Source organism: Apodemus sylvaticus, chromosome 6 (genome assembly GCF_947179515.1).
Source record: "Apodemus sylvaticus chromosome 6, mApoSyl1.1, whole genome shotgun sequence".
Lineage (NCBI taxonomy): Eukaryota > Metazoa > Chordata > Mammalia > Rodentia > Muridae > Apodemus > Apodemus sylvaticus.
Window position 1 is genome coordinate 71,200,016 of NC_067477.1, and position 15,426 is coordinate 71,215,441.

Here is a 15,426-nt window from a genome sequence, read left to right on the forward strand (position 1 = left end):
GCTAGCCATGGTTGCAATGAAACCCTATCTCTAAATAAATAAATAAATAAATAAATAAATAAATAAATAAATAAATAAATAAATCTAAAGAGTAAAGTAGCAAGTGTCTCAAAGACAATAGTGCAAAACAGACTGAGACAGAGACATTCTTCCCTGTTTCTCATGACAGATACGTTAGCTTATAAAATGGCAGGAATATCAGAAATAGTGTTTTCTTCAAAAATGCTGTTTTTGATTCATTTAATTTATTGTGGAGTTAACTGGAGTTCTGAGAATGTCACTTGTTAGTTTCTTCTCCTTCCCTCCTTCCTTTCCTCACTTCCCTCTTTCCTGGTGGTGGGGACTGAACCTAGGGCATTCTGCTTGCTAGGCAAGTGCTTTACCACTGAGCTAAATCCCCACCTTCTGACAATTTTATAACTTTGTGCTAGTTGTGTTGTTGCATGGGAATAAAAGGATGTTCCAGACTGTGACATGAAGTATTTATATTTTAAAACATTAAGTGCTAGATGGGAGCTCTGTTTAGTTTTAACACCATTTACCTACAATATATGCATGATGAGTATGAAGGTACTATTGCATGGTTGACTAGTTTAGATAAAATCACATTTGAATTTTAGGATTCACAAAAGAATTTTATTCTTTTTAAGAAATAAAATAATGGGCAGTGCTGGCTTAGTTAATCCAGGGGAGGCAAAGTTCAAGACCAGCGTGGTCTACAGAGCTAACAGCCAGCCAGAGCTACACAAAGAAACTCTGTTTCAAATAACAATAATCCCCTGCCCCCCCCCACAACTGAGTAAAGAAAATTAGCTTATTTTAAAATAACTTCAGTTATATTTCATATGCTGTATACTGACATAATCTGCTAAACATTTTAACGATGCTTCTATATACACTATGAATAATAGACTTAGACCTTTTTGAGAGTTAGTAATAATATATTTAGCCTCTCAAGGTTTTTTGTTTGGTTTTGTTGCTTTGTTTGTTTGTTTGTTTTGAGACAGGGTTTATGTGTATAGCCCTGGCAAGGTCCATGCCAGCCTAAGTTATAGAGGAGCTTGAAGACAGCCTAGCTAGCTATATTAGTGAGACTTTCTGGTTTTGTTTGTTTAAAGTTTATGAATATAAAGATAAAAATAAAATTTAACTGTTAGTGCTGGTTAGAAATTAACTGCATTTAATAATTACATGTAATAATATTTTCCTAAAACTTTGAAATGATTTTATATATAAGCCTTTTGTATCTTATGTGTTTTAATTTATATTTTTTGTTGTTTGCATATCTATTTATCTAGACATGAAGTTGGGATTTTACAAAAGGTATTATAACAGGTTTATTTAAGCATGTGGATTAATTGACGGTCGGGGGGGGGGGGTGCTTAGAAGTGAAGTAGGACGTCCACAGGCTGTGGCGTAGGCTTCTCCTAAGAGTCTGCTTGTTTTACGGCAGGACCGCAGTCTAGCCCAAGCTACCATCAAACTTGTATTCCGTCTCTCTTTCTCAGACTAGTGCAGGATTATAGATGTATTCTTCTACATCCACCCACAGTAAACCCCCTGGCTTTTGACCATGTTGACTATGGAACCTTAAGTTTTACACATGCAGATGATTTACTCCTCACCTACATCCTTAGTCCTTAGCCTTTTCAGTTTCTAAAATCTAAACTTTTGTGCATTTAACTTGGTCTGTTAGTTAAACTTTAAAGTTGTTTCTGATTTTTAAATATTTATGTAAATATATGTGTAGGAGAGAATATATGAATTAGATTTCTAAAAGAAATGATTAGAAATTACTCTCCACATTTCCTTCATGAAATTATAAATTAAAAATAGAATTCAGAGTTCAGTATGAAAATATTAACTGTAAATCTGTCATGTAGATGTAATTTAAGGAAAAATGGTAGTGTCCTAGTTAAAGGATGCTTCAAGACCACCCAATACCTTGAATAGCACCAAACCCCGTGTATTGCAAGTATATCTTTTTTTTAAATGCACACCTGTATAGACACTTTGGTTGGTCAGCTTTTTATTGTGATGACAAAATACATCAAATAAACAATTGGAGAAAAGAGTTAGAGTTAATGGTGTATACTGAGAGTAGAGAGAGAGTGAGAAAAATATATTTTTTTTTTTATGTTTTAAATCTCAGTTTCAGCCACGTGTTGTGGTGTACACCTTTAGTCTTAGCACTGGGGGAGGCACAAGCAGTCAGATCTCTGAATTCCATGATTGCCTGGTCTACAGAAGAAGTTCCCAAGATAGTCAGGGCTTCACAAAGAAATCTTTTCTCAAAACAAAACAAGAAAAATCTCAGTTTCATAGAATTTTCTAGCTTTTGGTATTCTCCATTTTTTGCTACATGTGTTAGCTCAGTAAAGCTAATAAACTAATGATGATTAATTAGCACATGGTTTATAGCATTTGGAGCATTATCCACTTGATTGTTTACAGGAAAAACCTTTTTTTTTTTTTTTTTATTTTTGGTTTTTTGGATTTGGTTTTTTCGAGACAGGGTTTCTCTATATACCCCTGGGTGTCCTGGAACTCACTCTGTAGACCAGGCTGGCCTCCAACTCAGAAATCCGCCTGCCTCTGCCTCTGCCTCCCATAGTGCTGGGACTACAGGCGTGCGCCACCACCGCCCGGCCAGGAAAATCCTTTTATTTAGACTATAAGAGGAATTAGTCTTTTAAACATTTTTTGTTATTATTTGTCTTTGAACATGAAAAGAATGAAACTATTATTAATTGTCTTTATTCTTAGCTGATTGTTACTTTTGTCCTGCTTAAAATTTGTGTTGACTTGAAAATATAAAATTGGGCTGGGAATGTAGCTCAAGTGGGAGAATGCTTGCCCTAGCATCCATGCAGTCTTGAATTCCGCCCCAGTACCACACAGATGCAGTTTGATAGGACATACTTATAATTTCAGGAGAGGCGAGATGCTGAGTTCAGCCGCATCTTTGGCTGTATAGACAGTTTCAGGCCCACTTGGGCTACATGAGATCCTGCCTCAAATTTGTTTCTTAAAAAAAAGATTTATAGCCTTTCTGGATTTCACAGATTCACATTTTGAGACTGTACATATATTTGCAATCTTGGTTTTTTAACAGAGCAAATTGTTTTAACTTTTTCTAGTTAAGCTCATGTATACTAACATTAGGAATAAGTTGAGGGTATTACAAAGAAAGAGACCACCATTCCCAATGAAGTATCTGGATAAGCAGGCTTTACTCTCAATCAAGAGGATGATTCTCCCAAGAGCAAAATACACTGAGATAGAAATGTACTTGGTTTTTATTCCAGCGCAGGTGGTGACTGTGTCTTTTTCCCATTACCTGGAGTCCGATTGAAGTCTTCCTTGTTTGGCTAGTCTTAAAAGAATTGACATACAGGAAATGAAGAAGGAAGGGGGTTAGCCTCTGAATTGGAAAATGTAGTAGGGCCCTTGTATAAAAACAATTTTACTGAGTGGGAAGATTAGAGAATTTGCATAAAAGTCCTGCAAGGTGGGGGGGCAATGTTTTATAATATTTGATAAAAAGATTCATTTAATGTTTCCTACTGTTTCAATATATAGAATGATTTTTACCATTTCCTCTGCTGATATTACTGGATCACTGTACATTTTCTAATGTAATATCAATCAGTACATTGAGAAAGGTGAATCTGTTTCATAGCAAAGGAACATTATTATACAAAGGATAGTTTGTTGTCTGTTTTTGACTTTATACTTTTAAAATAAACCTGAGATAAACATGGTGACAAATGCCTATAATTCCAGCACTTGCCAGGCATAGGTAGGATTCAAGGCCTGCCTAGAGGACTTGAGAATCCTGGCAAACTTTTGATCTCAGGTTAGTGGCTATCCCTTCTTTCCATTTCCTCCTCTGCCCCTCTAGCTTTACCTGCGTTCCTCCCATTCCCCATCTAACAGCACAGTTTTCAAATGGACCAGTTAGTCCTGTGCTCTGGGTTTCTCTCTCCCTCCTTTTCCTTTTCAGTTATTTTCATCTCAGGTTAGAAAGAGTCGGTGCACTTCTTAAAGCCACAGACTCACTTTGTAGTTCTGCTTGTTTTGTTTTGTTTTTTTCAATATTGTAATGTCACATTTATTTTATTTAAAACAGTTGTCATGTTGTGAGAAACTAAATTTTTGTTTTTAAAGGTAGCCTGCAAGGACTACCTTTCATTTCCTGAACTTTCAGGTCAGATTACGAAGTTGAGTCCTGCTTACAGCATGAGACACAGTCACCACATATGTCAGGGATAAAAGCCAAGTTCAGAACGTTGTCAAGGTTCTGCACACTTTCTTTTCTTTTTTTTCTCTTGCTTTTTTGAATGCATTTTTTTCTGTGTCTTCAAGACATTATTTCTAACAATGTGAAAGGTTTATCTTAATTATAGTGGTAGTCAGAGAAAATAAAACTGCCTCCTAACTATTAGTTTTGCTAAAGAAAATATCAATTAGCAAAAATCACATTTAAGAAAAAGAAAATGTTAGTTTTAGATTTGGAGAAAATACTATAGGTGGTGTGTTAAAGGAAGATAAAGTTTGAGTGTGCAAACGGATGTAGATAGCAGCCTAATTTAGTTAGTTTCTTAGTGTTCATGCTAATGAACATAAGGATCTGATGTCTGACCTGGAATCTATTTTAATTTCTTTTATCTTATGCTGATTTTAATTTCTTTTTTTAATTTTTGACATTGTTAAAGCTAAGTTTCATCCTACATAACTCATAGTTTAAAAGTAGACAGTGTGACTCATAGTTAAGGAGTATACCATAACTGCAGAAGCTTTTGAGTTTTATGTTTCTGTCTAAATTATCTAGGCATTAGTTGAAATCCTTTAAATTTATGGTCTATGGCAGTGCTGACTTTTTCTATCATTACAAGAATTTCAAAGAACTCAAAGATAAATCTTTTTCTAAATTTGGAAAAGTAAAAATTTGAGGTAAACAATTCTAAGAAACAACTTTTAACAAATTGGGTTAAATTGTGAACGACATATTTGTACTAATATGGTGGGGAACTATCCATAAAAACAGCAGGGAAAGTTAATTGTTTGTTGCACCCTCATAAAAGTCATTTTGTATTTATTTCTTTTACTTTTTAAAACAATGATTTAAGTTGAAAGGCCCATGTTTTGTTATATGGAATAGTAAACATCAACTTTAAATACTTTTTCTATGGATTTAATAGCATTTTCGGTGGCTGAACTTACAGAATCAAGTTGAGTAATAGAAGTATTTCTTTTTTCTCTCCCTTCTATATGTTTCAAATACAGTGTTATTTATTCACTGATCTATCCAGTATCCACAAAGAGCCACAAAATAGTAACTATACAACATATTTAAATGTTTTCAGTGTATTTTGGAAAATTGTGTATAAGACAATATTTAATAACTTGGACTTCTTAAAAGCCTGTTTTGTTAGTAAATTGCTTTAGTAAGGTTGCCAGCAAGTCAGGCGGTAGCTATTAAATGAACCTCTACTGCTGACGTTAATTTACAGGGGTCAACAGGACAAACCTCTGCGACATGATAACTGATCTGGGAGATGATGAGCTGCCCCACATCCCTTCAGGAATCATTAATCAGTCTAGGTCAGCCTCTACTAGAATGGCTGATCATGAAGGTGCAAGAGCAGAGGAAGGTACAGCATTTAGCTCTCCTGTTTGTTTGTATTGCCGAGTTCCTTAACTCCAGACCACCTCTTCATCCTACAGACATGCTGTTGTATAAAATGCTAGAGATGCTCCGTGATCTTAGAGGTGTTGGGCAAGCTCCTGGTATCAATTGCGCAGGGACAAAACGTGTCTTCTAGTGTTTTATGTTTGTTTTTGTTTTCATTTTATATGTAGTTGTTTTCACCGTAGTTCAGTTCACAGTACCTTCCTTAAATCTAACTTTACCCTACAATCTAGTATTAAGAAAAGAACAATTTAATAAATATTCTTTAAAAATACAGGTGGGGAGAAAACTAATTCTTCATAGTGTAGTTCAAATGTAGCAGGTGCTAATAATTACCACTTAATAGAAGTGCTAGGAAGTGTAATGTGAATCTTACCTATTATTTCTAAAAGTAGATGTAACTGTTAATCATATTAAGATAAGGAATATAATTTTTCAACTTTGTAGCAAGTATTCATGACCTAGTAAGAGATTTCTAAAATTTATCTTAGCCAGAAGTACATAGGAAGTGAAAATACTACTTAAAGCATTTTTTAAAACTGATTTTACCTAAAGATACATGGATTTAATTGACTAATGTATAATCCTAGGTGCAGATATACTTCTAAATAATCTCAATTTTAATCCAAATTACTTTAATATGTATGATAACACATTAGTAATTTATGTAGGTTTATTTTTATTCATGCTTGCAAGGGAATTTGCTCATTCTCAATTTTTTTTATACATTTTATTCCAATTTTTCTGGACATATTTTTCTTACAGCAAAGTTTAACAATTTTGCATTTTTCCTCATGACTTATTACCTTTTTTTTTAATTCACAGAATTTTATAAAAAGATTTTTAAAAATCATATAATAAAACTAATACTAAAGAATGGAAATTAAAATCTGGATTTTTTTTTCCTCTATTTTCCACTGAGCTATGTTCTTTTACTATTTTCTAAAATATAGATACTAGCTCTACTATTTTTATTGTTTTGATTTGCGATTTTCTTTTTCTGGGTAATGTGTAATGTGATTAACTAAAATTTTTATTACTTATATTTTAGGCTGTATATTTTGCAGTTTAAGGAAAAGTCAGATTAATGATATGAACCCTTTTTAATGTTTAAAACCAACTTAGGGGAAAAGCCAGTAGGCCTACTCTGTATAAAAGTCATTGTACTCTGTGTTTGTCAAGTGTATGAGTGTGTTTTTTACAAGAAAGTAAGTCACTAATCTCTGTGATAGTGGTGGGGTAAATGGGTTGATTGACCTTCATTACATTTTTAAAGAATGACTCTTACAGTCTCTTTTAGTGACTTTGCCAACAAAAAATTTGATACTTTTGGGGAAAAAATTTTCAGTTCATAAAGAACAAATACCTGTTGTCTAATATTACAACATTTTAAACTATTGTTACAAAAGACCAAATTATATTCTTTATTGTCACTGGCAAAACTGGGATCAATCATTTGCCTGCATGTTCTTTAGGTTTAATAAAATTGGAGGAAAGGGGCTGTGGATATATTTCAGTGGCAGAGTACTTGTCTAACGATATCTAACATACTTACTTTCTCTCTCTCTCTCTCTCTCTCTCTCTCTCTCTCTTTCTTACACACACACACACACACACACACACACACACACACACACACACACACACACACTTTGGTACTCCTCTGAAAGGAAAAGGAATTTGATACAGGTTTCCTTGGTCATGCTTTCTGTCAAAAGGAGAACTAGTCACAGGCCTCTTTAAAAGGACTTTTTTGAAAGATTCTATATTATAGCCCCTAGGATTCTCATGAAAGACAATTCTGCTTAATAAAATTTCTGTCATTTAAATAAAATTCAGGCTGTTGGTCCCAGCACTTAGGAGGCAGAAGCAGGAGGATCTCTTGTGAGTTTGAGACTATCCTGCTCCAGGTCATAGCAAGCTCCAGGGTGACCAGGAATTTATAGAATGACCTTGTCTAAAAATAAATAAAGTACAACAAAATACTCATTTAATAATTTTATTTTGATTTGTTGATTATATTTTATGCTATGTACTGCTATAGGTAATTATATATGAACTTAAAATGATTTGTAAAATAGATATTAATTCTTTCAGCAGAGATAATAGAGCAAAAAATTAAGAATTTACTATGATTATTGCATGCTGCAATGATGGATGATAGGGAAAGTAGAAATAATAACTTAAAATATCTTTTTGAATACAGACATATAAATAAGTATCAAAAGAGTAGTGTAGCTAGCTAGATATAAACAAATATATGTGTTTATACAGGAAAGGTACAGAAATGTAATTTACATTACTAATTTTAAAAATGAGTATAGTATTTTTTGTTAAATAACCCAGCTGAAGTTGTCGAGCCACTTCTCTCCTTGTGCCCAGAAGCTGGTCAGTGTGGTTGATCAAAAATAATCCCACAAAAAGAATTTATAAAGAAATGATTTGTGATGGTAAAGTTTTTTTATTACAATTTTAAGTTTGTGTTAATGAATATTTGTGTAGTTGTTAGTGAAAGGAATTATGGCATTTTGTCTTAAATTATCTTAGAATCAAATTATGAACTTAAATCATTTTTTGTACTGGTAAAAATTATAAAAGTTTAATTTGATTACTGACTTTAATGTGATTCTTAAACTATTGACCTTATAGTTCTTAGCTGCTTCTTGCATTATCAGTAACTATGTACTAATATCTATAGAGATCAGTACCATGTATTGTTCATATTCAAGTATAACCATTGAATGATGGCTTAATAGTAACTGTCATAATGATTTAATGTGTGAGATACTTAGCATCTTACATACATATCATATATATTTTATGAAGTATTTTCAAATTTGATTAGTTGCTGAATTATACCTTCACTTAAGGTACCATTTTGAGTCTGGAAACTAGCAAATAAAATTTTAAAAAGTCTAAATTAACAAATTTACTTTGGTAATAATATGCATGAGTTGAATGAGTTATTTCAGTATTATTAGTAAATTAGTATATTTCATTATACCTGTTTGCTGTATTTGTTAAATAGATGCCATTTTGTAGGAATTTTTCACAATTTATTAGCATGAATTTTTGAATAATTTTTAAAATTCATGAATTTTAGTCAGGTTGACACATTTTATAATTATTTTTTCTTGCCATCTTAATATTTCTATTATTATTTCAAAGCACCTACTTAAAATTATATTGAGAATTGTTGCTTACATTTCTAACTGTCTTGCTATAGTTAGTTATTCCAGTGATGGCAGTTGAATTTGAACAGAGGTGTCAGTATAGAAAGTGTAATCATGCACAGGACGGAGGTGAGGCGGCTGGGCAGAGTTAGGCTTTCCTTCATTCTGACCCAAAACTTAAAAGTTTTAGACTTAATGTGAATCAATTGTTTTTTTATATTAGCAGCATCATAATAAATAAAAGAGGGCATTAAAATGAAGCCATAGTGGAAGTTTTCAAGTTGGAAGGTGTTCCCTCTAGGACACATACTATTAGTAGTCATCGTTTCCTAGACCGTAACTGGCCCTGATGGGTACTGTGTCAGAATGTCTGGAAACTGTCTTATCTGAATGTTCTTTCACTTCCTCAGAAACTGAAAGGACTTAGCAGTCATTTATTGACTTTTAAAAAATATCATATGTGCGAATTCAAGGTTGGTAGACATTTGTTTCCCCAAAGTGGCTGAAATCTGATTATTTAATCCAAACTGTCCAGTTACAATTTATGGAAGTTGTAAGGGATCTAAACAGACAAAATTTTTGTATTTGGCCTCCACTCTGGGATAATAAATACAGTTTATATTCAATTTGTGGATGATAACTACTACATTGTAGTTTGAATACATTTGTTTATTTCTACTCAGTAATAGGGTTTTTTTCTTGTGTGTGTGTTGAAGTGAGAAATAGAATTCATAATATTACTGAATTTTGTAACTGTTTCGTGCTTAAATTCCCCACAATATTGTGTTGTACTGTATGATTTTTCAGCATTTAAGAAGCGGTTTTGTTCTTTATAGCTGAACCAATAACGTTTCCATCTGGAGGAGGCAAGTCATTTATTATGGGTTCTGATGATGTTTTGTTAAGTGTACTGGGCCTTGGAGACCTTGCAGACTTGACGGTAACAAATGATGCAGACTATAGTTATGATGTAAGTGCAGTTTTATTTTTAATTTTTTAATGATTTAATAGAAGGCTCCTTATTCTTTGGAATCATTTGTAAAAGAGAATTAATGTCAAGGTGCATGGGAAAGATAAGTGTGTCGATGTGTTGATTTGTAATAACATTTAGTTTTGCTGTAATTTTTTTGTGGTGTTTAAATCTTAGGAATTTTGGTGGATAAGTAGAAGTTACTATTTCAAAATAGTGGTTTGATAAAATACATCTTGAGTCGTGAACTCAGTAAGCCATATTTTAGTATTAACAGAATAGATGGCTGTAGAATCAGGGGTTTGCTATCAGGATAAGTCTTAAAAGCCATGTTTTGGTTTTGAGCCTTTTATCTTGTCAGTCACCACAAAGTTAGCTTTTATCATTTCCTGAATATTTAACTTCACTTTAGGGCTAGAAAAAAAGAGATAGGAAGAACTGGGTTAATAGTAGACTAGTGTTGACTAAATATTTTCTAAGCATAAACACTCAATTGAAAGCTAACAGTATTTAGATTTTTTTTTTTACATTCACTTTAGTTTTTCAGCAAATTTGTTTTTTAAACATTTAAAAAATCTTATACTGAAGTTATAATGCTTTTTAAAAGATACCTGCCTTGGTGGGCTTTATTTTTAGAGCATATTTTCACCTAAATTGTAGTAAACTTTTAACAGCTTTAGAACTGGTTTTACAGCTTATCTTTTCTGATACAGGAATGAAGGTAAAAAAGACTAACCTTTATTAATGTTAAGAATTAGGAATAGTGATTACCTACTATGCTCAAATCCCTGGGTTCGATCCCCAGCACCACCTAAACTGGGCAGAGCAGCCAATGCCTGTAATCCTAGCATTTGGGAGACAGAATCAGGAAGATCGTAATTTCAGGATAACTGCATAGTGAGTTCAAGGCTAGCATGGGTGACAGAAGATTCTATCTTAAAAGGAAACAAACAAATAGATGTAGGAAAATACCTTTAAAGGGTTTTTATTTTTAGTTTATTGTTTCAAAAGTCCCCTAACTTTCTGCCTTGAAATTTTTTACATACTGGTCAATTTTGTAAATGGGAACTATTGTGTTTTCTGTACCCTTGAATATTTGGTAATTTTTATATTCCCATTTGGCTTTCATGTAAATTATTATGGCAGTGGCAATTTTCTGTTCTCATCTAACATTTGATAGCAGCTTGATAATTAGATGAAAACATTAAAGAACTTTTCGTTTGATCTGGGTATTTGAAAGTCCAACAAAATTAATTTTCTAAATTCTTAGATAAAGAATTGCTTTGCGACAGACTTGCTCTGAAGTTTTTAAGGTACATTTAAAAGCCCCTGGATATTTTAGTGAAACAGTTCTAGATATGTGTTTTAAACACACCAAAAAGAAAACAGAAAAAGTCCACATGCCTTTGAGCTTGTTACTTTTACCTGTAAATATACACTTTTTTGTTTTAGTTGCCTGCCAATAAAGATGCCTTTCGAAAGACTTGGAACCCCAAATATACACTACGTAGTCATTTTGATGGAGTGAGAGCATTAGCTTTTCATCCTGTAGAACCTGTGCTTGTTACTGCCTCTGAGGACCACACCCTGAAACTTTGGAACTTGCAAAAGACAGTTCCTGCCAAAAAGCAAGTATTTTAATATTGACTTTTTTCTTCTAGTTTTGTTCATATGAGCACTCTTTTTTACTATCTTGTATCTTTAGTACATCTGTAATAGCAACTAGTGATTTAAGATGATTTAATATGTTCTTTTTCCCCATCCCTTTTTTCCTCTCTTTTAGGAGTGCCTCTTTAGATGTAGAACCTATCTACACATTTAGGGCCCACATGTAAGTTTTCTTGAATTAGTATTTAATGAGCAACAGTTGTTTATAGTTAGCAGTCTGTCTTCAAACCTAATTTTCTCATCATTTGATGTTAGAGAAGATATGTTATTAGTTGAATGATGCCTCGTTTGATTAATTATATTTGAATATAATCTAATAGTACTTTTCAATTGTATATTTTTACCTAAAATTGCTTTTAGACACTACATTAGTGAATGGATTGAGGGGGAAGGGAGGCTTGAGTTTCTTCCTAGAATTTGTAACTAATTTTCCTCTTTTTCTATAATAGTGGCCCTGTCCTATCATTAGCTATTAGTTCTAATGGAGAGCAGTGTTTTAGTGGTGGTATTGATGCAACCATTCAGTGGTGGAATATGCCTAGTCCTAATGTGGATCCCTATGACACATATGGTGAGTAGACGGGTACAATGGATCTTTTTAGTTAATAGAATTGACAAAATTCTGTAGTTCAAATGTTATTACCTCAAACATAATTTTTTCATTTAGTTCTTCTGCTTGCTAGAAAGTTTAATTATTTAAAAGAGAAATGTCATGCCAGGAGTATTTTATTTTAGTGAATGAATTGGTACTTTGTCTTGTGTCTGAAACATATTTCTTAAATGTTAATCTCAGTTAACAAAATGAAGAGGAAAAAATTAATTGAAGTAAATCATTTTTAAACTGAAGAGACAATGATTAATACTTAAAGGTTAAATACAAGACAACAGAAGAAACAGTAGGGATAGCCAGGGGCTATCATTACTTCATGGAGGACAAAAAAATTCTTTAATTTCAAAATGAAAAGCAAAACAAAACTTTGACTTTTATAATTGGCACTTTGAGATACTTGTTCTTGATTAAAACTTAAAACTACATATTCAGCTACACTGTGTGGACATTGTTCATGATTATTAAAACAATAAAAGTTTATGAGTTCTCATTGTTTTGGTTAACATACTTGGTGCTCACATTGCCATAATGTAAGGGGTAGTGGTGAATACTTTGTTCAAAGAAATAAGATGAATGTGAATAAGCAAGGTCTTAGGGGAGGGGTTATGCTTAATTTTTTTGGTTTTTTGTTAAGTAATAATAAAATATAATACTCTATACCAGAAATATGTGTCACTTATGACCTTTTTTATGTGAGAACTCAGGAATGGTCTGTAGTTAATAATGATTTTTGAGCCAGGCAGTGGTGTCGCACACCTTTAGTCCCAGCACTTGGGAGGCAGAGGCAGGTGGATTTCGGAGTTCAAGGCCAGCCTGGTGTACAGAGTGAGTTTCAGGACAGCCAGAGCTACACAGAGAAACCCTGTCTCGAAAAAACACACAAAAAAAACCCATTTTTGAAGCTATAAGCTAAAGGGTAAAGGAGTCAAGTTATAAAAAGTTCTAGGCCCACAGAGGCAGAAAGGGTTTGATAGCAGCCAGGGACAGGAATCAAATAAGAGTTACCTAGGAAACGAAAGGTTACACTGATTAAATAATAATGGTAAAGTGGGTAAGAAGGAGGGTGAGTGTAGCAGAGATGGCTGAGGCTTTGAAGCATTGTTCCTGCAGAAGACCTAGGTTCAGTGTTGAGCACCATCTTAATGGATCACAGCTGTTCATAACCTGTGCTCTAGGTGACCTAATGCCCTCTTATGCCTCCATAGGCACAAGGCCCACATGTAGTATGTATACATATATGTAGGCAAAACACTCGCATAGATCAAATAATTTTTTTAAAGGAATGGGTTAATATATATTGGGAGAGTAGTGTAATATCTATATCTTATATGTAGATATAGATATATATTTTATTGATAAATGGTATTGAATTGATGAAGTAATAAGTGAGACTCTTGGTTGATGTTTTAAAAGGAATGGTTTTATTGATATAATTGACACTATAAACTTGTGTGTGTTTGTTTTTGGAGACAGGGTTTCCCTGTGTAGCCCTGGCTGTTCTGGAGCTCACTCTGTAGACCAAGCTGATCTCGAACTAACTTGACACCTGCCTCTTCCTCCCAAGTGTTGGGATCAAAGGCGTGTGCCACCACTGCATGACTAAATTGATTGTTTTAAGGTATTTAATTTAGTAGTTTTACTGTGTGTTCACAGTTGTACAGTTATCTCCATTTTCTATTTATAATTTACCACCAACATCGAGTTCTGACATTAGGCTTATTGTGTAGATGTAGTACTCATTGTAATAATGATAGACTATGAGAGAGAATTAATATGAATGAGAATATTAACCTATGGATGCACTTAAAGGAATGAGTATCAATCAAGAGATGATAGCCTTATCTTTACTAGACCTAACAATGGCTGAAAGTAGCAGGAAGTTGAGTAGAGATGGGTACATACCCAAAGAAGAGAACAGTTCTGAAAGGAAGCAGACTGCAAGGACTCTAGGAAGCTCACTGGACAGATGCCTGGAAGTCAGATGGAGGGGTTGGCCACTGAAGAACCCATGTTAACATCTTAAGTCAGATTTGATGAATAAAAGCAGTATTGAAACCAGAAAGAATGAATGTTCTGTATTATGAAAGAAAAAAGTACTTACTCTATTTGGTAGAATTTGTGGTCACTGCTATTTTGGCATGAATTGTTTTGGTGTAATAGTAGTTTCAGAAACTTCATTACTATAGTGATTTGAAGAATACATAGGAGATGGAAGATAATTTACTTTTCAACAGTTTTACAGAAGGTGGTGGGAAGGATAATATTTTTATTGTTTAGGTTGAAAGAATCTATCTAGTACACATATCACTTTTTTTTGTTTTATTTTTTGTTTTGTTTTTGTTTTATTTTTTTGGCTTTTTGGATTTGGTTTTTTCGAGACAGGATTTCTCTGTATAGCCCTGGCTGTCTTGGAACTCACTCTGTAAACCAGGCTGGCCTCTGCCTTCCAGAGTGCTAGGATTACAGGCGTGCACCACCACCGCCCAGCACACTTTTTATTTTTTAATTTTAATTTGTTTTATTAATGATTCTAAGGCAAAGATTTGTCTAATAGAAAGCGTGAAAGCAAGAAAGTAAGTTTGACTGAATTCTAGAATGCACCTGGTAGGTTTCACTCTTAATATGGAAATTAACTCTTCACTTGTCTCTGGAAACAAATGGGGCTTAGTTTTATTTGTGTGTGTGTTCCATGTGTACCACGTGGGGCACCTATGAAAGTCAGAGACAGCTTCTGGGAGTTTTCTCCTAAGTTCCTGTGCCAAGTGCTTTTACCTCTTAGCTAGCTGTCTTATTTTCCTTATGGGTGTGAGAAGATGGTTTTTGACATTGATTGAAATTGGATATAGGATGGAAGAGGTTTGTTTGTTTGTTTGTGAATGTGTTTTCTTGGTATAACGTAAAATGTAGTCACTCACAATAAAGGAAAGTTGGGAGCTATGAGGATGAACGAGATGGTAATAAAAATGAAAAGGAAACTGGGAATAGAGGATGACCTAATATGATACTCATAATTACCCTCAGGTCTCTCATCAGTTACTGATGGTCAAATAAGATATTAAAACACCAAATAGTGGAATGTTCCTTGACAAGTATTGATGTGTGCCGCAAAGTAGATGACCTTGAAAATAAGAAAGTAGGCACACATCCCATCTGTGATTCTGTTCATACAACATGTTCAGAAAATAGGCATATTTGCACTAATCCAATGGATTTGTGATCACCTAGGACTTTAGAAAAGTAAAGGAGAGTTGGAAGGAGAGTGGCTAATAATAAAGTATCTTGAAAGTTGCTAGACATGCTGGCACACCTT

At 33.6% G+C, this 15,426-nt stretch overlaps 1 protein-coding gene across 4 annotated transcripts in view; it reads left to right on the forward strand.

Annotated features, from left to right (window-relative positions):
- Nucleotides 1-15,426, forward strand: part of Strn3 (striatin 3) — a 79,144-nt gene that overhangs the window by 46,477 nt on the left and 17,241 nt on the right. For 2 of the 4 annotated variants that reach the window (XM_052185876.1, XM_052185877.1), the window contains 5 exons: nucleotides 5,517-5,657; nucleotides 9,705-9,838; nucleotides 11,291-11,466; nucleotides 11,622-11,669; nucleotides 11,956-12,077. In XM_052185876.1, the coding sequence (XP_052041836.1) occupies nucleotides 5,517-5,657; nucleotides 9,705-9,838; nucleotides 11,291-11,466; nucleotides 11,622-11,669; nucleotides 11,956-12,077 (621 nt within the window). The remainder of the gene's footprint in view (nucleotides 1-5,516; nucleotides 5,658-9,704; nucleotides 9,839-11,290; nucleotides 11,467-11,621; nucleotides 11,670-11,955; nucleotides 12,078-15,426) is intronic. The other 2 variants (XM_052185878.1, XM_052185879.1) reach the window with 1 other exon arrangement.